The following is a 24,115-nucleotide window of genomic DNA, read 5'->3' on the forward strand; positions in this document are numbered from 1 at the left end:
AGAGTGTCATGTCATCTGCATATAATGACAGTTTTACCTCTTCCCTTCCAATTTGGATACTTTTAATTTTTCTTGTCTGATTCCTGTGGCTAGGACTATCCAGTACTACGTTGAATAGAAGTGGTGAGAGTGGGCATCCTTGTCTTGTTCCACAATTTAGTGGAAAGGCTTTCAGCTTTTCACTGTTGAATATTATATTGGCTGTGGGTTTGCCATAAATGGCTTTTATTATTATGTTCTCCCACATTGCTAAGAGTTTTTATCATGAATCGGTGTTGAATTTTATCAAATGCTTTTTCTGCATCTGTCAAGATGATCATGTGGTTTTTGTCTTTTCTTTTGTTGCTGTGGTGTATCACAGTGATGGATTTGCATATGTTGAACCATCCTTGTGACCCTGGAATGAATCCAACTTGATCATGGTTGATCCTTTTTATATGTTGTTGTATTCGGTTTGATAATATTTTGTTGATGATTTTGACATCTCCATTCATCAAAGATATTGGCCTGTAATTTTCCTTTTTATTTTGTAGTGTCTTTGTCTGGTTTTGGTATCAGGGTGATATTGGCTTATAGAATGACCTTGGGAGTATTCCCTCCTCTTCAGTCTTTTGGAAGAATTTGAGAAGGATAGGTATAAGTTCTTTGTATATTGTTGTAGAATTCCCCATTGAAGCCATCTGATCCTGGATTTTTGTTTGCAGGGAGTTTTTTTAAATTATAGATTCTATTTCACTTCTAGTGATCAGTCTATACAAATTATGTTTCTTCTTGATTCAGTTTTGGCCAGCTGTATGTTTCTAGAAACTTGTCCATTTCTTCAAGGTTGTCCACTTGGTTGGCATATAATTGTTCATAGTATTTTCTTCGTAATGATATCTTTTGTATTTCTGTGGTATTAGTTGTTATTTCTCCTCTTTTCATTTCTTATTTTGTTTATTTGGGTCCTCTCCTTGGTGAGCCTGCATAAGAGGTTTGTCGATTTTGTTTACCCTTTCAAAAAACCAGCTCTTGCTATGATTTTTTTTCTATTTTTAAAATCTCTGTTATTTATTTCATCTCTAATTTTTATTGTTTCCTTCCTCCTGCTGAATTTAGGTTTTGTTTGTTCTTTTTCTAATTCTTTTAGGTGGTAGGTTAGGTTATTTATTTGAGTTTTATTTTTTGTTTTTGAGGAAGGCCTTTATTGCTATCAATGTTCCTCTTAGGACTGCTTTTGTTGCCTTCCATAGATTTTTGTATGGTTGTGTTTTCATTGTTGTTTGTCTCAAGGTATTTTTTGATTTCTCTTTGATTTCCTCGTTGACCTATTATTGGTTTTTCAGTAGCATGTTGTTTAGTCCCTATGTAATAGGTTTTTTCTCATTTTTCTTTCTGTGGTTGATTTCTAGTTTCATGCCTTTATGGTTGGAAAAGATGCTTGAAATAATTACTATCTTTAATTACATCTCCTCAATTTGTTGGGCTTGTTTTGTGTTCTAGTATGTGGTCTGTCCTAGAGAATGTTCCATGCGCGCTTGAAAAGAATGTGTATTCTGGTTTTTTGGGTATAGTGTCACTGTAGATAGCAATTAAGTCTAACTGTTTTATTGCATCATTTAGGATCTCTTTTGCCTTGTTGATGTTTTGTCTGAAAGACCTGTCTGATGTCAGTGGGATGTTAGTCTCCTATTAATTTGTTCCCATCAGTTTCTCCCTTTATGTCTGTTAGTATTTGTTTTATGTGTTTAGATGCTCCTATATTGAGTGCACATAAGTTAATGAGTGTAATATCCTCTTTTTGTATTGATCCTTTTATCATTATATAGTGTCCATCTTTGTCTGTCTTGTCTTTCTCCATGGTCTTTATTTTAAAATGTATTTTTTCTGGTACGAGTATTGCTGCCCCTGCTTTCTTATTGTTTCCATTTGCATGAAATATCTTTTTCCATCCACTCATTTTTCAGTCTGTGTGTGTCTTTCGCCCTAATGTCGGTCTTTTGTAGGCAGCATATTGTAGGTTCTTGTTTTATTATCTAATCTGCCACTCTGTGTCTTTTGATTGGAGCATTTAGTCTATTGACATTTAAGGTAAATATTGATAGGTATGCATTTTTTTGCCATTTAAAGTCTTGTTAACCAATTAATGTCTTCTTTGGTCCTTTCTTCTTCTTTTTATTTTTCCTTTTGTGGTTTGTTGGTTTTCATTTGTATTATGCTTGAATTCCTTCTTTTTTGGTTTTTGTGAATCTGTAGTGTGTTTTGATTTGTGGTCACCCTTGTTTTCAAGTGTGTCAACCCGTTGTTATATCTGCTTGCTTTAGACTGGTAGTCATATAAGCTCAAACACATTGTAAAAGATCTACATTTTCTTATTCCCCTCCCCCACATTTTGTGATTTTGATGTCCTATTTTATATCTTCATGTTTATCCTTTTGCTGTTCACTGTAGTTATAATCGCTTTCACAAAATTTTTTTGATTGTTTCGTAAACTATATACTGGCTTAAGTCATCTTCAATCCTTTTATATATTTGCCTTTCCTATTGCAATTTTCCCTTTCATATAGAAAACCCAAAACATGTTTTATTTTGAAAAAATTCAGGTATACATAAAAGTAAAAATAGTGTAATGAACCCACATAGATTCACCATCTGGATTCAATAATTATTAATGTTTTATCATACTTTTAAGTGAAATTTTGATTTGCTAAATCTGTATTTTGTTTGTTTTGAGGGGAAAATGCAATGCAAGACTCAACAGGTGAAGAGGGAAAGAGTAAAGTAATTTGGCAGGAGGGATCTAGTTTTTAACTTTTTTTTTTTTTTTTTTTTTTTTTTAACTTCAGCACTAGCCAAGAGCTTAGAAGATGCTGTGAGCCAAACTGCTTGCATTACTCAGCAGGCTATTGTGGCTCAGAATGCTGCGGTCCAGGCTGTCACTGCCCACGCCAACATACTGAAAACAGCCATGGACGATTCTGAGGTGGGCCAAAGAATGTTAGACATGATTTCTTCCTTCTAAGTTGGGCTTTCTCTCACTAAGTGAAAATGAACTAGAATGATTGTCTTTTTAGAAAAACAAACAAAAATGAAAAAAAAAATTTCAGGTGCCCTTTTTAATGAATTTTATATATGGTGCTTTATCTCACAACGGTCATATGGTATAAGAATTAGTTCAGATTTGCTTTCATATCTTAGTAGTGCTTGAATATATTTGTTGTTTGCCTTTTTTCTTTTGCTTTAAAATCCCCAGCCATTTTTTAATAAACTTTTTTTGTGAGATACTTTTAGATTGACACACAGTTAAAAGAATAATACAGAGATCCCAGGTACCCCAAAACACCAGCTACTTTAAATGTTTATGTTGAGGGGGCTTCCCTGGTGGCGCAGTGGTTGAGGGCCTGCCTGCCGATGCAGGGGACACGGGTTCGTGCCCCGGACCGGGAAGATCCCACATGCCGTGGAGCCTGTGCTCCACAACGGGAGAGGCCACAACAGTGAGAGGCCTGTGTAACGCAAAAAAAAAAAAAAATGTTTATGTTGATTATTTAACTTACATTGGACACTTCAAAGAATAAAGTAATTACACTAATTAAAATGTAATACTGGGACTCAGGGCTTCCCTGGTGGCGCAGTAGTTAAGAACCCACCTGCCAGTGCAGGAGACCCGGGTTTGAGCCCTGGTCCGGGAAGATCCCACATGCCATGGAGCAACTAAGCCCATGCGCAACAACTACTGAGCCTATACTCTAGAGCCCGTGAGCCACAACTACTGAGCCCGTGTGCCACAACTACTGAAACCCGTCCACCTAGAGCCCGTGCTCCCAATGAAAGAATCCACCACAGCAAGAAGCCCGCGCACCGCAACAAAGAGGAGCCCCCACTCGCCGCAACTAGAGAAAGACTGTGCACAGCAACGAAGGCCCAATACATCCAAAAATAAATAGATAAATAAATACATTTATTTTTAAAAAAGTAATACTGGGACTTAAGAAATTTCCTTTATAATTACATTCAGTTATTCAGTATATAAAAATGTATCTTGACACCAAGTCATTTAAAGAATAAAATGAAATAGAGAACCTATAAATCTCAGGAATCAGGATCATGCATGATCCGTAAAGTTACTTTGCCACCATGAGTTTTTAAAAAATTTAAATACACTTCAGATTGCTTTAGTTGTATGTACGTGCATCACGAAGGAGTTAAATTAGACCTCTGATGCAAACAGTCAAGAAACTACAACCTTTGAAAAATTAAAAGAAAATTCTGTTTTGTTCAAAGTCCACAAGAAAAATTTAAATCTTAGTCAGAGTTCAGTCAGGAAAGTAGAAACCACACAGGAAATATTTACTATGCTGGTTATACACATGTATAGAGAAAGCTGGAAGTTGCATGATATCAGGAAGTTGAGTTCAAACCCAAGTAGGTTCTTTCCGAAGGACAGTGATTAGAAGCTTCAGATGTCCATGGTCCTGCTTTGGTGGAGGCTGCATAAGAGGGTATTTCCTCTTCCCACTGAACACATAACATGTAGTGCATGTGGATTAGACAGTATGAGATCGTTTACAATAAAGATGTTACAACTAAAGGATACTTTTTAGTAGGACAGTTAACCAGATTAGGGAATATTAGCTGGTGTTAACAAAATAATCAGAAAAATGTATTGAACACAAGTTTTGAAATGTTAAAACTTGATCCCAGCTCAGTTTCTTGTAGTAAAAGAAGCTGTAGGTGCACATGGGCTTGTTCTATAATATATACTGGGTTGATTTCTCAAAGCATTGTTTGTAAACAGTTGGACCAGGCTTCATCGTAGGGGAATCTGATGTCTGTTTTACAGGACAGCTTATCCTTGGACCTCTATAAACAGGATTACCTTTAATAGAGGGAGACACATTTTGGCCCCCAGATATGTCATTGACATTTAAATGATTCATGAGTCTATTTGGGTTAGTTATGAAGAGTTATCTTGATACACTACCAGGGTCTTGTAACAGCATATGATAACGTCTTGGAAAATTTTTTATACAGGATACTGATATGGCCCAAACCAGCAACATATTTTGATGTATTTTATTTTGCAAGATGGCTGAAGTGGCAGTTCACTGAATCTTCAACTTGATTATTCACACCATGAAATTAATTGGTTTTGTCACTTTTCAACAATCTGTAGAACATAAAAATTAGAAAAGTGAGATACAAAGATAGAAAAGAAGTACCAACTATATTTCTTCTAAAAGCAGGGGTTCTTAACCTAGCGTTGGGTCTGTGGATAGAATTCAGGGGCTCGCTGAACTTGGATAGAAAACATCTTTATTTTCCCTAGCCTCAAAAGCTTTTCCTTCAATTACGAATAGTGACAGCAAAAGCAGTAGTGTTAGTAGTATCCATAACTTTATTAACAAGAGAAAGCACAGGTATTTTCATATTACGTTATGGTACTTGCAGATCTCTTGAAGTATCATTTATGCTCATCACTACTTCTGGATTAGGGTATTTATTAGTTCTACTACTAGATCTTGGTTTCTATTTCACAAAATTTAAAAATGTATATTTTATGACCATATTTCAATGTAACTGGGCTTCTCTGAAATCTAATAGTTTCGTTTTAAGCATTTAAAAGTGTTACCCTGAGAGGCTTCCTCAGACTGCCACAGTGGTCCGGTGGCAGGGTTAAATCCTGCCTTAAGGAACTTGTTTGTTTAAACTTTCCATTGATAATGGATGCACCTTTAAAATCGAGATCACACTAGATATCAGTAGGAACATAATGTGGAGAATTGCTTGTGAATGACCCAAACCAGAGGCATTACTTTTGCTGAGCCCTGTTCCCCTTAAAGTAGCAGGTCTAGGGCTGCAGAGGCAAAACCACTTCTGTTTCTAACAAGGGAAGATAGGGGTTGGGCATCCAAGCAAGGCCCAGGACACTGCACTGAGATTGCACTCATGTTTTAGGTGTGCAGCAGCCCCTGTAGTGGCCCTCTTTGGGCGACTTGAAATATAATTATTGAACCAATTCAGTCATTTTTTTCTTTGATAAAAAATATTTCATTCTTTGGTAATTTAGTATGTTCCTATTCCTCTCTAAGGTCCTAGCATAGTATATAGTTACCCCTCAGTATCTCCAGGGGGTTGGTTTCAGGACCCGCCACGGATACCAAAATTCACGGATGCTCAAGTCCTGTAGTTGGCCCTCCTGCATCTGTGGATTCAGCCAACTTCAGATTGTGCAGTACTGTGTTGAAAAAAATCTTTGTATAAGCGGACCCATGCAGTTCAAACCTGTGTTGTTATAAGGTCAACTGTACTTTAAAGAGAAGCCATAAGGTGGTTTTTGCTTCATATCTACACATAATATACTACTTTAAACTGTATGTACTTGGCAAAAGAAAAGGGAGGGGAAAAAAGTCATTTAAAATAGTTAATAACTAATTTTAAAAATAGTTTTAGGGCTTCCCTGGTGGCGCAGTGGTTGAGAGTCCGCCTGCCGATGCAGGAGACACGGGTTCGTGCCCTGGTCCGGGAAGATCCCACATGCCGCGGAGCAACTGGGCCCGTGAGCCATGGCCGCTGGGCCTGCGCGTCCGGAGCCTGTGCTCCGCAATGGGAGAGGCCACAACAGTGAGAGGTCCGCATACCGCCAAAAAAAAAAAAAAAAAAAAAAAAAAAAAAAAATAGTTTTAAAGAGTTGAAACAGTTCCAAATAACATTCCGCTCATTGTTTATATGATGCAAAGTGAGAGGGCGATGCATGCTGGACTCGCCTATACCACGCCTTCAGTGATCGGCTTTCTTACACCTCTTTTGTGTGAGCATCTTGCTGCACTGAGTGTGATTATAGTGTTAGAGGTGGTTTTTGTCTTTGGTGTGATATATCCCCTAAGTATTAGCCAACTCCGCTCAGTTGAAGAAGTGGCAGTCAGTTCCAGTGCTGGAGCAAAACATGTTAGACCTGCCTAAAGAATTTTCAAGGGAGACATATATATATATATATATATATATATATATATATATATAAAGATAAAATTCACGTTCTGTAGAAGTCAGCTCAAGGTGGAGTGGGGTTCTTGACAGTAGTTGATTTTATCCTTAAAAATTATGGAGGGTCATTCTTTAGGGTAATGTTTTGGAGGAGTAAGGACCCTACAAATGTGTAAACTTTCTACTTATTCTTACTATGATTTCAGTAGACCTGCAAATAAGAAAATTTTAAGCATCGGTGCTTCATTGAAGAATGATTTAATCAACAAACAATTCATGACAAGTTATTGTTCTTAACTGATCTTTTCTGCTTCATATCTCCTTTTGAGACTCTGATAAAAAATATCATGTCTCCTTAGAGAATGCTTGTGCGCTGGAGCACAGTCTTTTACAGTTGTGGTGCGGGTGGTTGATGGGAGATGGTTCATGGATTTCTTTGAGCCTGTCCGTGAACATTAGATTAAGAGTTCCTCTTCCGGAGAAATAGTGTATATAACTTTTTACCTTTGACTTTCATGTCACTACTTTCTGCATTTAGTCATGTTATTGTGACAATAATAGCAGTTATTCGTGTTTACATAATTAAAACTTTTTGTTCAGATTGCAGGTGACAAGAAGTCAGCTCAGTGGCGCACAGTGGAGGGCGCATTGAAGGAACGCAGAAAGGCAGTAGATGAGGCTGCCGATGCCCTTCTCAAAGCCAAGTAATTACTCATGGACTTTAACAAGTAATTAGGGCCTCCTGGTGGCTTTCTTTGTACTGTCTGCATAGAAAGAGGAGGCAGAGAAACCCTTCCCTCCCCTCTCCGCCTGTACTGTATGGGTGATAGGAGCACGGAAGCTTAACAGGGAGAGAGGGAATAAAATATTGATATATAATCCAGCCAAAATAAACTTGGCAGAAGCCTATATAAAAGATCTTGTATAAAAATCAAGTTTTTCTTTGGATTATTATTTAGGTGATATGTGTTCTACAGATTTACTGAGGCTCTGCCATCATTTCAAGATTTCTCTGGGATGGCTTGAGCAGTTTTATTAGAAATTAAAGAGTATGTCACAGTCTCTTTTCCTTAACTACCAGAGTAGTTAGTGTATAATGAGTCTAGTTTTATGCCACCTTGACCTTTCCTGGAAGTTGGCTAAAACTAGGATCAAGCAAGCAAACCAAGTACAAGATCAGCCTCTGACAATGGGAGCCTACATTTGAATAAAGGGCTCTCATCAACATTATGGAATTGTTATTGGGCGGGCCAAAAAGTGCCTTCGGTTTTTTAAGTAAAAATGAAAAACATTTTTCATTTTCTCCAAGAACTTTATTGAACAATGTTTTCACCCTTTTGTTCCACTACCTTCTGCCATTTTTCAGGCAACTTCATAATTCCATCTTCCCAAAACTTTTTATCTTTTTGAGCAAAGAACTGTTCAAGGTGCCTTTTACAGTCTTCCCGGGAATAGAAATTTTTCCATTAAAAGAATTATGTAAAGACCAAAATAAATGAAAATCCGAAGGTGCAATCAATGTGTGGTGAATACGGTGGGTGGATCAGAACTTCCCAGCCAGGCTGTAACAGTTTTTGCCTGGGCATCAAACATGCAGTGTTGCATTATCCTGATGGAAGATTATGCGTTTTCTGTTGACTAATTCTGGACGCTTTTCGTCGAGTGCCGCTTTCAGTTGGTCTGATTGGCAGCAGTACTTGTTGGAATTAATCTTTTGGTTTTCCGGAAGGAGCTCATAATAGAGGAGTCCCTTCCAGTCCTACCAGAAACACATCACCTTCTTTGGATGAAGACCGGCCTTGGGTGTGGTTGGTGGTGGTGTATTTCTCTTGCCCCGTTATCTCTTCCATTCCACATTATTGTACAGTATCCACTTTTCATTGCCCATCACAAATTTGTTTTAAAAATGGAATGTTTTCATTACATTTCAGTAGAGAATCACAGGCGGAAATATGGTCAAGAAGGTTTTTTTCCGCTTAACTTACGTGGAACACAAACATCAAAGCAATTCACATAACCAGGCTGGGGCAAATGATTTTCAGTGCTTGATTTGGATATTTTGAGCATGTTGGCTATCTCCCATGTGGTGTAACATGGATTGTTCTCAATTATTGTTTCGATTTGATCACTATCGACTTCAACTGGTCTACCTGACCATGGAGCATCGTCCAGCGAGAAATCTCCAGCACGAAAGTTCGCAAACCACTTTTGACACGTTCGATCAGTCATAACACCTTCTCCATACACTGCACAAATCTTTTTGTGAGTTTCAGTTGCTTTTTTTTTACCTTTCTTGAAATAAAGTGTAATATGCTGAAAATGTTGCTTTTTTTCTTCCACCTTCAGTATTAAAATGGCCACACAAAAAATTCACCAATTTTGATCATTCCTTTTTTAAATGCATGCTGATACGACAGCTGTCACATACAATCTAATAAAACTGTTTAAGTGCTACTAAAGCCATCTTATGGAAAAAACCGAACAAACCTTTTGGCCCACCCAGTCAATATTTGTCATTCAAAATATTGCTGTCTTCTTAGCAAAATATTTAGAGAAAGAGAAGCCTTCTAATAAAGCCAGCATATCTTTTAGGATATTGAAGGCATTATGCTCACATCAGTAGACCATGAGTCAGGGCTCTGAGTTCTGTGTTTTGTGGCTGGGTAGCCCATAGTCCATCCAGCCTGAATCGTGAGGGCTCTTGAAGACCCAGCTATTTGCTTAGCGAGCTCTTAGGCCTCCTCCCTTGCCTTTGCTCTCCTCCAGCTCTCATTGGCAGGGGAGTCAACCTAATCCTTGCAAAAGCTGCCATTTATTGAGTGCCCCTGATGTAGCAGGCACTGTGTAAGGTACTTAGCATGAATTACCTCTACTCCCTGTATAAGAGTGAGCAGCAAAGGAGAGGCTGGTCTGGGAGCTGAATCCAAGTCTCTCTGGTTCTGAAGCCTGTGTGTTTTCCTGTACACCATGCTACTCGTCTGGTTCACTCTAAAAGTCTAGCTTCTCACCAAGGTGTTTTCAGTTGTTGGTGAGGAAAGGTTCTCTGCCTGTTGACTGAAAAAGCATTGAGTAGTATTTTCCAAATTAAATTTTTCATAGACTTAACAATTGTCATATTCTTTAATAAAGTTGATAAGGACTAATACTAAACCTTTGTTTTGTTTTATTGGTTTCCAGAGAAGAGTTAGAGAAGATGAAACGTGTAATTGAAAATGCAAAGAAAGAAGAGGTTGCTGGGGCCAAATCTTATATAACTGTTGCAGAGGGGAAACTTCACAACATGATAGTTGATCTGGATAATGTGGTCCAAAAGGTGTGTTTCTTAGATCTTGTACAAGTATTTTTTATTTTTAAATGTAATTGTTTTGTCAAAGGATTTTTAAGAATTCTGGAAAGTAGTAAGATTCCTATCATCTTTCTCTTTTCCCTTGAAAAGAATATTAGTTGTAACTAATTATAAAAATTTGCTTTGGACACAAAGTGGATTCTTCAGTATTGTTGTTACTTTTTATAATAGGTAAATATTTGCTCATGGTCATTACCACTTATGGAAATTTCACAAGTCTGCATTTGTGATGTATATGGGTAGTTTCCTGTGACCCAGGGAAAGGGACGGACGGGCACAGTGAGATGCGACAGGGCCTGTCCATGGCATTTGAATAGAATTAGAAGGAAACAAAGACAAGACTTACATTCCTTTTTCTGAGCTTGAGATTTTCTTTCTATATATTGCTTATATATTCACAACATTTTGGAATGTTTATGGTACTTTTTGTTCACTTTCACCACATACCTCTTGTATCTGTTCAGGTTAAAGCAGCTCAGTCTGAGGCTAAGGTTGTGTCTCAGTATCATGAGCTGGTAGTCCAAGCCCGGGATGACTTTAAACGAGAACTGGACAGTATTACTCCGGAAGTCTTGCCAGGGTGGAAAGGGATGAGTAAGTACAACTGAAGTGTTGGTACTTTCCCTTTTTTTTTTTTTTTTTTAACAACTGATCTAAACTTGCTTCAGCTCCATTCTCTAGTCTAAACCCCTCTGGCATGCATATCTCATCTGATATGCAGTATCATGTTTTCAACATTTTATTTCAGTCACACCTGTGACAGGTGACACACCTGGTTTAGCCATGGTGGACACAAGTTCCAGCCAGTGTAATTTGGAATCTAAGTGAGTGAAGTGACATAACCTTGACTCTGTTAGCATATTATATCTAGGTAAAATTATTCAAAACCTTTGTTACTTTAAAAATACTCATAATGAATTACTTAAGGCACTCCTTATGACTGCTCTGTGACAGCACTGTGGTTGAGAACTCACCCAGGGGTGCTGGGCGGAAAGGAAGTCTGCTGTGTGGCCTTCAACTTGCAGACAGCTCAGGCTGCATGGAACTTTGACGGCTCAACAATTACACGTTGTAACTGCAGGGAATAGTCACATTTCCCTGAAGCTCTGTGAGAGTAGTAAGAATCACGGAGATTACCAGTCTCAACAAAATCAAAACAGTACTTCTTAAATGCCAGCGTCTGTTAGAAACTGAACATCAGGTAGCACCTGAAGAACTGGCATTGTAGACCTCTCTGGGGTGAAGGTGTCAAGGCTGCATCACAGAACCGTGGCTGGTCTAAGGAGCTCAGGTAATAAAGACAGTGCAGGAATTTTACCAGCATCGTAGCCAACCAAGGAGATGTCATGGCAAGAAGTAGAGTCAAGGCGGTTATTAACTCAGATATGTAGATAGTTTTTTTTAATGTAGTTGACTCACTTAAGAGGGAGATAGATACCAGATTCTTGTCAAAGCAAAAAATAAACGCAGGATTTGTAAGAGAGGGGTAAATGGAGAATCACACAAAGTTCAGTGTGGGAACAGTGAGTCAGTCTTATTTGAACATTGTTGGTTAAACTTGTTTGAACTGCCTAGCAGCAGAGGGGACAGTGTGGACAGCGTGTCCTGGAGCAGGCTCGCTTCAGCCACATCTGTACCGTTTCCCTCACCAGAATCTTTCAAGGGCTGGGCTTCATTGAGGTTACAGCTGAGACAGATGTGATTATCCCAGAGACATCCTCCTCCACAAGTCACTCTACCACGTTACCTATTTTTTAATCCTTCTGAAATACTTACTCACTGGTTTTTGTTTGTTGTGTGTGTATCTCTGTCCATTGGATGTGAGCTCCTTGGCTTAAACCTGACGTTGGTAGATAGTAGGGAGTCTAGGTTGGCTGCAGTAAAGTAAATAAGGTTGAAAGGGCAGGTCAGGCTTTGTCTATGGAGAGTTAGTTATGAGTGCCATCCCTAGAAATTGCATTCTCTCATCTAAAATACTTGTCTTTGGTCTTCCCAGTAGGCTAAATCCTACTAATTTTTCCATGCCAGCCTGTGAAGTTTTTAGCTTAAAAAATTTGGGGGCCTGGGTCGGGGGGACTTCGTTGGTGGTCCTGTGGTCAGGACTCCGTGTTTTCACTGCCGAGGGCGCAGGTTCCATCCCTGGTCAGGGAACTAAGATCCTGCAAGCTGCGTGGTGCGGCCAAGATTAAAAAAAATAAAAAATAAAAAAATTTTTTTTTTGGCTGATGAGACAAATGCCCATTGTAAAGCATGAAAACATAAAAGCAGGTGTTCTCAGCTCAGGGCATTTTTGCCCCCAGAGAATTTGGCAGTGTCTGGAGACAGACTTGTCACATTGGGGGGGTTCTACTGGCATCTAGGGGGCCAGAGGTGCTGCTCAGCACCCTGCAGTGCACAGAACAGCCCCTCCAGCTAATAATTATCTGGCCCAGAATGTCAGTAGTACCAAGGTTGAAAAACCCAGCATTAAAGAAACGTATCATATGGAAAGGGAAAATCCTCTGCAGTGTAATCTTTGGATTATTTTTTAGAGGGAGGAAGGCAACCTCCATTTAATTTCTTATTTTTAAAATAGATTGAAAGGTACAAATGGCACCTGCTGAAGTTTTTCCCTTCCAGCCATGCCTACAGCTGCAGAGTTTTCCTGCCAGTGCTACTGATTTCTTGTGTCCCTCTGGAGATAGTGACTTATTCCATGATTACCTCAGCCCTCAATATATGTTCTCGCTTCTGAAATCTGAACTCTTTTAAGACCTATACTAAGCTCATTAGTACTGATTTGTGTTACCAGTTATTTTTCTCTTATTAGTCTTATTTCCCTAAGTTATAAGTATCCTGGTGATACTCATCTGTCTAGTACTTTTTCTGTGTTCTCCATAGCTGAGCACAGTGGCAAACATACAATATTTAGCTAACATTGTTGAGCATTATTTTACGTCTAGCACTGTGTTCTGAGTGCTTCACATGTAGTAACTTTTTAAAAATTCATAACAGTCCTTTGAGGTAAGTTTTATTATTATGCCCGTTTTATAGATGAGAAAACTGAGACACAGAGGGCTTAAGTAGTTTGTCCACGTTTGGGGTTAGGGCCAGGATCTCATTCTTACCTACTAGCCTCACTGTTCTCTGGCTGATTGATTCGTATTGGCAGCACAGGACCCCCTTTTGAGCTTTTGAGAAGAGGAGTGATGTGATTATAGTAAGTAGGAAAATTCATTTTTATGAGCTTGAGGGTGAGTTTGGCGTAAGGAGGGATGCCTCAGGGTAAGGAAGCTATTCAAAGCTGCAGGAGTAATCTGAGGGCGACGTGATATGGGTCACCCAGTGTGTATGCCAAGGGCACTGAAAATGAGGAGTAGAAAAGCGAGTTAGAAGTGATCATTCACCAATTATTTTGTTTTGTTTTTGGCTGCACCGGTGCGTCTTGTGGGATCTTAGCTCCCCAACCAGGGATCGAATCCAGGCCCCTGTCAGTGAAAGTGCCCAGTCCTAACCACTGGACTGCCAGGGAATTCCCAGCAATCGGTTTGTTGAACCATAACTTGTATCTAGTGAAGTTGACAATGTATGTACTCCCGATCCAACAGTTCAATTCCTAGGTATGAGTTCAGGAAGACTCACACACAGGTGCTCAGGAAGATTCATTAAAATGTTTATAGCAGCACTGTTTGTAAGAGCAGAAAAATCAAAGACAGTTAAATACCACACATATGGCAGTGCAAATGAATGACCCAGACCATTTCTCTTGAACATAAATGTTAAGGAAAAGCAAAAAGTTGCAGAAGAATATGTAAAATAGGACACCGCTTACATGAAGCTTAAGAACATGTAAAATGAAACTATATATTGTTTAAGGATGCATGCATATGTCAAGTATAACAAAATGAATGATAAACACTATATTCAAATAGCGGATACCACTGTGGGAGGAGGGAGGAGGAGCCTCTAGGAAGTGTGCACATGGGTGTTGCCAGGATGAGAGAATGAGGTGCAATTTGTAGGTTGTCAGTATTCCTGAGGGACATTTCCTTTATTGCTAATAGACTAGTATATATAGCCATACTTACGTGCCAATGTTGAGACTGACCTATTATCTCTTAACCTTGTCTTCTTTTTTTTTTTTTTTTTTTTTTTTTTTTTTTTTTTTTTTGTGGTACGCGGGCCTCTCACTGTTGTGGCCTCTCCCGTTGCGGAGCAGAGGCTCCGGACGCGCAGGCCCAGCGGCCACGGCTCACGGGCCCAGCCGCTGCGCGGCACGTGGGATCTTCCCGGACCGGGGCACGAACCCGCGTCCCCTGCATCGGCAGGCGGACTCTCAACCACTGCGCCACCAGGGAAGCCCTTGTCCATCTTTTGCCGGTTTTTCCTGCAGCATTGGGACAGATCCCTGTGTCTTTGGTTGAATACCAGATTAAGTAGTTGAACTTTTTAGAGCCATTTTGGATGAAAAATACTTGTCTTTGAACTTGTTGAATCCAAGGGTCATACCCAGGATGTTAAGAAGCTTATTCTGAGAGACAGGAGACTGGCTGCGGGTCCCCTGCTGTCAGGTGTTCACGCAGTGGTACTTGTGATCATGGTGGGGAGCATCATCCAAACTCTTCAGAATGTTATTATCTTTTCCTTACCGCCACGTCAGGCAGTCATAGTTCTTAGTTTAATTTGCACACATTAAGCACAAATTTAATGTGAGTTTACTGTTTTCAAATTTCCAAAGAAGAAAAATTAATTTCTTAAGTATTTGCAATGTTAGGAGAGGCGTGGTATTGAGACCACAGTCAGGACTGTGAATTTGTGAAATAGTCTATGAACTAATGCAAACGGGATAAACAAGAATTGTAGTTTCTATGTAAAAACTAAGTTGATTGCTTTACAAAAGTAGTTAGAGAAGAGTCCCCAGAAACCAAGACTACTTTAGTATCATTGACTCTCTTATTTTCTGAAATGTTAGAATTTACCTTAATTTATATAATGTTTTCTGATCCTTTAAAAAATTTTTAGGAAATAAACTCATCATTTTGCTTTCCAGTACTAAAATATGCTTTTTCTACTACTAGCTTCTGGTTCCTTCTTGCTTTCTTTTGGATATTCCTATTTAATGATTAATAACTGAAACATGTACTTACTTTTTTTCAAACTTATTCTTTTTCTTTGTAGGTATTTCTGATCTAGGTGAGTAATAATTATGTGTATTTTATGTTTAAAGGCTTTGAAGCGTTTTGAGTCTTAAAAGACTCAAGTCTTTTTGTTTTGCCTATGATTCTTAAACTCAACCGTCTAAATTAATCTAAAGTAGAATTATGTTGCATGTGATAAATCTGATTTGTATATTTTTGTCATCCATGTGCTCTCAGGAACAAAAATGTTTTCACTATGTGATTGGAAACCTGTAGATGTGATAGATATATATATTTTTTTTTAATTTTTTTTTTTTTTTTTTGTGGTACGCGGGCCTCTCACTGTTGTGGCCTCTCCCGTTGCGGAGCACAGGCTCCGGACGCGCAGGCTCAGCGGCCATGGCTCACAGGCCCAGCTGCTCCGCAGCATGTGGGATCTTCCCGGACCGGGGCACGAACCTGTGTCCCCTGCATCGGCAGGCGGATTCCCAACCACTGCGCCACCAGGGAAGCCCAGATACATATTTTTTTAAGTTTTTATTTTGTAAAATTTGAAACATTAAAAAGTAAGAAAACTATAATGAACTCCTGTTTACCCATCACCCAACTTTAGCAGTTACCAACATATGGCTGGTTTTGTCTCATTTATTCCCCCAACTTACGTTGAAGCAGATCCCAAACATTATATCCTTCAGCTGGTAAAAACTTTCAGTATGTTTTTTAAAAAATGTGATCACCATACCATTGTCCAAGATATCTCTTAAGTGTTCAAATATCCCTAATCACTTTATAGAATGAGTTTTTTTAGTTTTGTCCAAATCAGTATCCAAACGAGCTACATACACATGGTGAATTTGGTCAATAAATCTGTCATCCTCACTTCGTTTTTTGCTTTTCAATCTACGTATTGTGGAATTGAATTGTTTATCATAATATTTCCCATATTCTTTATTTTGCTGTTAGAGCCATAATTCTTAACCTGTGGTAATATATCAGAACACTTCTGGAGTGTGAGGTTGGGGAAAGAAAAGAAACATCAGAATTAGAATCTTTGGGTATGATTATTTTTAAAAGCTCTACAAGTGATTCTGATGCACAGCTCTGGCTGCAGATCACTGTCCTGGATAATATTATTTGTGTAAGAATAAGTAGAAAACTCTTATTAGGGAGAAGTCTGAGAGAATTTGGATTTGATTCAAGTTTTAGCAGAAAATGTAGAAGTGAGTACATTTGTAAACTTTGTCCTTAGAGGCAAAATTATGGTGAGTTATAAAGCCAATTTATAATCAGTTCAGATTGGAAGTACTACTAATTTGGGTTCCTGGAAAACAACTGATTCTATACTTGGAGGCCTCCCTGAATTATTTTGCTTGGGATTGAAAATGCTCAGTTGCTGGCCATGAGCTGTGAATTTCTGATTACACGGCAGCCTCTACATCTCTTTTTAAATGTCAGCTCCTCTTGGCTTTTCTTCCTAGCTTTTTAAATTACAGTCAGTTGAGGCAAGTTACCTTGTAGATGTCTGATTTTGGTGAAATCATTAACATTTTCATGTGGTTTTGTTTAGCTGACAGGCTGTCCGCCGACGACCTAAACGCCCTGATAGCTCACGCGCACCGCCGCATCGACCAGCTGAACAGAGCGCTGGCCGAACAGAAAGCCACGGAGAAGCAACACATTGCCTTAGCCTTGGAGAAACAGAAGCTGGAGGAAAAGCGGGCGTTTGACTCTGCAGTGGCAAAAGCATTAGAACATCACAGAAGTGAGATACAGGCTGAACAGGACAGAAAGGTAAAGAAATGAGCAAAACTGCCTAATGTTTAACGTGAATCTAACTTGTTTGCTTCTAGAGGTAATACCAGCAGTCACTGACTTTAAAATACTAGCTGTAAGTCAGGCCAACCCCCCTCTTGAATGGAACTTTGGCCCTTGTTCTAGTCAGAACTTCTAGGGAAGGATTGGTCTAGCAGAGAGCCTTTATGTTGAACTGATGGAGGAGTGTCAGAAAGAAACGAGCTGCTGGCATCCAAGATTATCTAGGTTGCCTTTTCCCAGTGGAGCCTCTGTCCCCTTAAGCAGTGCTGAAAGAGTCTCTTGGATTCCGAGTATATTTTTCTCCTCAAGTGTTTGTTTTGTTTCTTTGTTTGTTTATTTGGGGTTTCTTTGGATGCAACACATGGCCTGCAGGATCTAGTTCCCTGATCAGGAATTGAACCCGCGCCCCCTGCAGTGGAAGTGCTGAGCCCCAACCGCTGGACCGCCAGGGACGTCCCTCTCGGCAAGCGTTTCTAAGTAGTTAGTGGTGAAGCATGGATGAAATTGCAGTAGTCTTCTGTCTGAGCACATCATGTATTAAGTAGGTGTCTACAGGCTGATTTGGGAACCTGACTACTCATCCTACCTTTGCGTTTTCCCAGCTGCACAGTTGACCATTCCCTCCTCCTTTTTTTAAAAAAATTAATTTATTTATTTTTGGTTGCGTTGGGTCTTCGTTGCGGTGCGCGGCCTTCTCATTGCGGCGGCTTCTCTTGTTGCGGATCACGGGCTCTGGGCACGCGGGCTCAGTAGTTGTGGCGCACGGGCTTAGTTCTCTGCGGCATGTGGGATCTTCCCGGACCAGGGATTGAACCCATGTCCCCTGCACTGGCAGGTGGATTCCTAACCACTGTGCCACCAGGGAAGCCCACTTCCTCCTCCTTGAAGTTCTTTCTTCCCTAGGCTGCCAGACCCCACATTTGCTGGCCCTTCCCCCGCCTTGCTGACGCTCCTTGGCTTCCTCTGCTCAGCCTCTCAAATATCGGCGTGCTCTGGCATTGTTCTGAAACCTTTTAGCCATCTAAGCTGCCTCCAGGTGCTCTTCACTAGTCCTGTGGCCTTGAAGTTTAAATACCGTCTGTTACTGACACTTATATTGCTGGCCCTGACCTCTGCCTTGGCTTCCAGGGCTGTCCAGCAGCTGACTTGATGTCTTCAGCTGGATTTTCAGTAGTCATTTCAAACTCAACATGTTCAAAACCGATTTCTTGGTTCTCTCCAAACTCTCCCAGCCCCTCAGCTGTTTTCTCTAAGTCAACCTCCATCCACTCAGTTGATCAAGCTAGAAATCACGCTCAGTTGTTCCTCCATCAGTTTTTGCATCCAGACCATTGACAGAGTCTGCCAGCTCTGCATTCAGAATAAATCCCTAAACGTTCCACTTTTCTCTCTTTGTCACCACCACCTTAGTTCAGAGTATCATCTTAACAGGGTACCTGTTTGCATACCCCTCTTTCTATGTCTATTTACACAGGCAAGTGGTCCTTATAAAATGTATTCTCATCAGACACTATGCTGCTGAAAATTCTCCACTGACTGCCGACTGTATTTAATATAAAATCCGAATTCTTAACTTATACCAAAGAAGCCCCTTGATCTCATTCCTGTTTTCTGTGAGCCAGGCTTCCCTTACTTCCCTAATGTACCAGGTACCTTGGGGTTTTTTTGTTGTTGTTTTGGTGCCTTGACTACATCCTTTTCCCTGGGGTAGCCCTGTCCTGTTCCCTTCAATCTAGAGTCTCTGTATTACTTTCTCTCATATTGCCCTATCTATCTTCTTAAAAACAAGTGCCACAGTCTGAGATGTCCATTTTGCCTGTCACTGATCCCTCTCTTGAAATGTATGCTGCAAAAGAGCAAGAAGTTTGTCTGCCTTGAGCACCGTTGCATCCAAGCTTATAGTAGTAGGCACTGCCTGGCACAGGGCTGGCACTTCATAAATATTTATGCACTGACTGAGTGGATTCATTTATTAACTATATTGTTTCTGAGAAAGGAAGTTATGATTTCCAGGTAATTAGTATTAAATAATTTGTAATATGACCCACAGCTAATTGTTAGGCCCGACATTATAGGCTTTTCATAGTTTTGGCTTGATTTGGCCTGTGTTGAATCTAAATTCATATTAAAATAAGCAGTTTCAGAGGAGCTTTCTTTGTTGAGAGAAACCGTGTTCAGTAACTGTCAGATATTTGTTACTTTTCTTAACAGTTCTGCATGGTAGGCATTAGTATTCACAGACAAGAAAATGGAGACTTAGAAGATGAATAATTTCCCTAAGGTCACACAGATGGTTGCGGTGAAGCTGTGTTTGATCCCAAGTCTTTGTAGTTATTTCTGTGGTCTCGGATTTCTTGATTCTCAGGGGAGTACGTGATTCAGGAAATGACAGTGTTTGCCTTGTACAGGAGGCCGCGTGGTGATACGGAAGAAACTCAAGTCTGGGGGTTAGAGAGACCCCTGTTTGAAATCTGATTTCGCCACAGCCATGCGACATCATTGTTTGAGTCACCTTCCAACATTCAGCTTTCTGATTCATATGAGAATTCGAAATAAGAATGTGTTCCCATGCACGGCTCATCGTAAGGGGTTCTGGACGTGCAAGCTGCCATCATTGTGGTTACTGGTCTTTCTCTTTTGCTAAAAGCGTATGTGGAGAATTGAGAATTCCTCATTGCTGTGCTTGGCTTCACAGGTAGAGGAGGTCAGAGATGCCATGGAGAATGAAATGAGAACCCAGCTTCGCCGCCAGGCTGCTGCCCACACCGATCACTTACGAGATGTCCTTAGGGTCCAAGAACAGGAACTGAAATACGAGTTTGAGCAGGTGAGGACCTGTCGTAAAGCATCGTCTCCCCTTCAACCTCCTTTTCCCCTTTACATTACAAACAGTCTCTGCTTTCATTCTAATGTGCTCCATGTCATTCAGTCTGAGAGTGTGGAAGAATGGGGAGAGATTTCTAATGGTGCCTATCCTTGCTGGAGGGGGACTTTTGTATATTTCACATCTGCTCCTTTTTTTTTTTTTTTTTTTTTTTGCGGTATGCGGGCCTCTCACTGTTGTGGCCTCTCCCGTTGCGGAGCACAGGCTCCGGACGCGCAGGCCTAGCGGCCATGGCTCACGGGCTTAGTTGCTCCGCGGCATGTGGGATCTTCCCGGACCAGGGCACGAACCCGTGTCTCCTGCATCGGCAGGCGGATTCTCAACCACTGCGCCACCAGGGAAGCCCATATCTGCTCCTTTTTACATAAAGGTGTACCTCTGTGTTACTGATCAGATGTGTTTTGTATTTATGTCCTCGTCATTTGGAGCCTTCAAAGCTTTAAGGACGGTTGGTACAGGGGGTTTTCAGGAATGCAGGTAATAATACTTGACACATGTATCGCCTGCTTTATCTCCACAAACTCTTGTGGATTATGTGGTAGTTCTGAGATTTTTATATTTGAGGAAACATCCCGGAGAGGTTAAGTTTGGAAACTACAGCAAACCATCAGGATACCTTTAATCATAATTAGTTTCTACTCAGCAAGTCATTTATAATATATTATTATTTTGTCTCACAAGAAGGGAATGAGGTTTTCCAAGTAAGGGAATCTTCCGGAAAATTGAAATTTATACCAGTATGAAAAGGTATATTACTTTGAATTCTCTTTGATGAGTATTTTGAGAAAAATGAACTCTTAAAGTGGAAGATATTGAATACAATTTAATGTCTGGGTGGCCATACAGTTACTTTATTTTCTAAAGTTGTCATTTTCTCATTTTAATAGACTTCTTTCTTCCCCTCCTGGTCTTCTTCCTCTAATATTAGGTTCCACCAGTAAATTTGTAGAAGATGAAACATCACATATGCTTTAGGAAACTTTTGAAACCTTACACATAATGTAGGAGTTTCATGACACCTGTTTTGAGATGTTAAAGGCCCTCTTTACTTTTGGAGGCCGCAGTTACTGGAAGACTTAGTGGCCCGACAAGTGACATGCACTGAGGTAGCATCACTTTTCTCTGCACTATTTACCATTTCAGGACCTGTCTGAGAAACTCGCTGAACAAGAATTACAGTTTCGTCGGCTCAGTCAAGAGCAAGTTGACAACTATACTCTGGATATAAACACTGCCTATGCCAGACTGAGAGGAATCGAGCAGGCCGTTCAGAGTAAGCACATGGACCTCTTACAGCTGATTTCATTCAGCCCGACTTCTTAGGGTAAATTCTTGCTATGAGGATGTGGTATACATGCATTGACATTAGGGAATAAAGATGCCGAAGTCTCTCTAATAAATTTTATTCATTTCCTAGAAAATTAGCCCCAGATTTGGTAAGTTTGTAGTATAGAGAGTTGTGAGAAGAAATTTAAAAGGATCTAAAAATTAAACCTAAGTACCTTGAAGTTTTACTCCTTACGTGACCGGCACGAGATCACCATTTACCAGGCAGTTTACCCAACACGCTGTGTTGTGTCTCACGTGCCCTGCGTGGAGAAAGAGGTCAGTGTGCTGCACGTTCGCCCTCCAGGCTCTGCCGTTGGAGGGTTACCTGGAGGTGGTGATTTGCTGGTTCCACCCACCAAATGGATGGTAGTTACGCTGAGGCCTCCATGTGCCGCACTGGAAGGGAAATGTCCTGCCAGTGAGGATTTTATTAATAAAATGGGTTTCTGTGGATGCGATGGAATCTTTTTTGTCAGATAAGCATAGCAGTAAGCTAAGTACTCATGAAATTTCAGGATCCAGTAGTCTTCCGTTCCTTTGTAGAAAGTTTCTGATGTCCTTAATGTAAGTCTTGGCTTGATTTAAATATCACATTTCTTTCGCAAACATTTCTAAAGATAAATGTATCTGAATTAGATACCTTGCATTCTCCTAGATGTCACAGGAAGAAAGAAGGGAGACTCATCTGTGCACATCCACCCTCCCAGCTTTCTCCATGGCTACACTAAAAACGAGTCCTCAGCAGATTATGTCGTGCCTTGTTGCCTCATGTGAAGAGGCCAGCTAGGAAAGAACGCACCGTAAATAAGCGGTGGGATGGGCTTGGAAGAGGCTCTCTCCAGCCCCGTCTTCCACTTCTGTGGAAGGTGCACCAGTTCTCTGTGTGTATGAGGACATAGTCAGGTGGAGAAAAAAAGTCTGTCTTTGCCTTTTTTTTTTTTTTTTTTTTTTTTAATAGGTCACGCAGTTGCTGAAGAGGAGGCCAGAAAAGCCCACCAGCTCTGGCTCTCGGTGGAGGCATTAAAGTACCACATGAAGACGGCATCTGCAGACCTGCCCACTGTTCCCCTGGGTAGCGCAGTGGAGGCCATCAGAGTCAACTGTTCCGATAGTGAATTTGCCCAGGCTCTAAGCGCAGCCCTCCCTCCAGAGTCCCTGACCCGTGGGGTGTACAGTGAAGAGACCCTTAGAGTCCGTTTCTATGCCATCCAGAAGCTGGCCCACAGGGTAGCCATGATCGATGAGACCAGGAATAGCTTATACCAGTACTTCCTCTCCTACGTACAGTCCCTGCTGCTGTTCCCACCTCAGCAGCTGAAGCCACCGGCAGAGCTCTGCCCCGAGGATACAAGCACATTTAAGTTACTGTCATATGCCTCCTACTGCATTGAGCATGGTGACCTGGAGCTGGCAGCAAAGTTTGTCAATCAGCTGAAAGGGGAGTCCAGACGAGTGGCACAGGACTGGCTGAAGGAAGCCCGAATGACCCTAGAAACTAAGCAGATAGTGGAGATCCTGACAGCGTATGCCAGCGCCGTGGGAATAGGAACCACTCAGGTGCAGCAAGAGTAAGGTCTAGGAAGAGTCTTGTAAAGTCACATTTCATGTCAGAGGAAATCGGCAGTAACATATGAAGGGTTTGCAGCAGGGTCTCAGAATTGCCTAGAAATGAGCAGGTTACAGGTACTGTTCTAAATGTTAACACCTGTTGCGTTTATATTATTCCTTCTTGCTGTCATGTCAGTCAACTCCAGGAGCACTTTATTTGCAACTTGTGTAACATTTTCTGTTTTTCAGGTTTTACTGATCAGGTTTGTGAGCCAATCAAGATAATGTTTGTGATCACTGTTACTATTGGTTTTGCCCTTGGAGCAAACTGAATAAAACGGAAGTTGAAAACTGAGTAGCTTATCCGTTTTCAAAAAGTATCATTTCTAGTTTGTTGCGTATATGGAAAATTTCCTTGAGAAGCAGAAGTAGCAACTCCTGGGCGCTCAGAGTTTCCAGGCTGTGAAGCGGGTTTCAGAAGCCCTAGGCCTGTTCTTGGCTTTGAAGTTCCTAGTGAACTGATTCCTGCTGGTCAAACTCAAGAGTGATGTAAATATAAGCCAAAATGCCAATATATTTATAATTGGAGATGTATCATTCCAGTGATTCAAAGGCACTAGAAATAGTGTGTATCTCAAACTTCGATTGCTACCACAGGGAAAAATTACATTTTATACTGGGATCCAATACACCCTTATATGAATGTATACATGAAAGTTTCTGGAACCATTGCTTCTCCTTTCTACTTGTACTGTGTTCTGGTCTGTGGCATTAGAAAAATGTTGGTGTCTTGTCTACCCACAACTTAATTCCACAGCCCTCAGAAAAGTTCATGGCTCCCAGTTCTGGAACACACTGGTAGTTGACCCTTCTGGTATGTGGACTGTGAATCTCTCCATCGAAGTGGGGGTGGTGAGCCTGGAATCTTACAGGGATTCAGTAATTTTGTGGTATATTTGAACTGGATTGCTGTAAAACCCAGAGAACTTGCTTACATAGTTCACTTCTCTGAAGATTAGAACAGTTGCCATATTGGGTAAACATTAACCAGTGTTTCACCTTTCATTTTTTACTTCATGAAGTTACCGTCAACTTATTTTTTCAAAATCATGA

General features: G+C 40.5%; 1 protein-coding gene across 17 annotated transcripts in view; it reads left to right on the plus strand.

The window, feature by feature from the left end:
* Window positions 1–23,357, plus strand: part of IMMT (inner membrane mitochondrial protein) — a 46,623-nt gene extending 23,266 nt beyond the window's left edge. For 8 of the 17 annotated variants that reach the window (XR_010835378.1, XR_010835377.1, XM_067007255.1 and 5 more), the window contains 8 exons: window positions 2,826–2,962; window positions 7,564–7,667; window positions 10,141–10,276; window positions 10,774–10,924; window positions 16,994–17,217; window positions 19,937–20,068; window positions 21,269–21,398; window positions 22,413–23,357. Coding sequence is in view for 15 of the 17 variants with exons in the window: in XM_067007255.1 (XP_066863356.1) it covers window positions 19,958–20,068; window positions 21,269–21,398; window positions 22,413–23,026 (855 nt within the window). In the remaining 2 variants the exon portion in view is untranslated. Of the gene's footprint in view, window positions 1–2,825; window positions 2,963–7,563; window positions 7,668–10,140; window positions 10,277–10,773; window positions 10,925–15,466; window positions 15,482–16,993; window positions 17,218–19,936; window positions 20,069–21,268; window positions 21,399–22,412 lie in introns of all 17 variants that reach the window. The other 9 variants (XM_059079350.2, XM_067007252.1, XM_059079353.2 and 6 more) reach the window with 2 other exon arrangements.
* The last annotated feature ends 758 nt before the right edge of the window (window positions 23,358–24,115 follow it).

The sequence above is a fragment of the Kogia breviceps genome, chromosome 11, assembly GCF_026419965.1.
Source record: "Kogia breviceps isolate mKogBre1 chromosome 11, mKogBre1 haplotype 1, whole genome shotgun sequence".
Lineage (NCBI taxonomy): Eukaryota > Metazoa > Chordata > Mammalia > Artiodactyla > Physeteridae > Kogia > Kogia breviceps.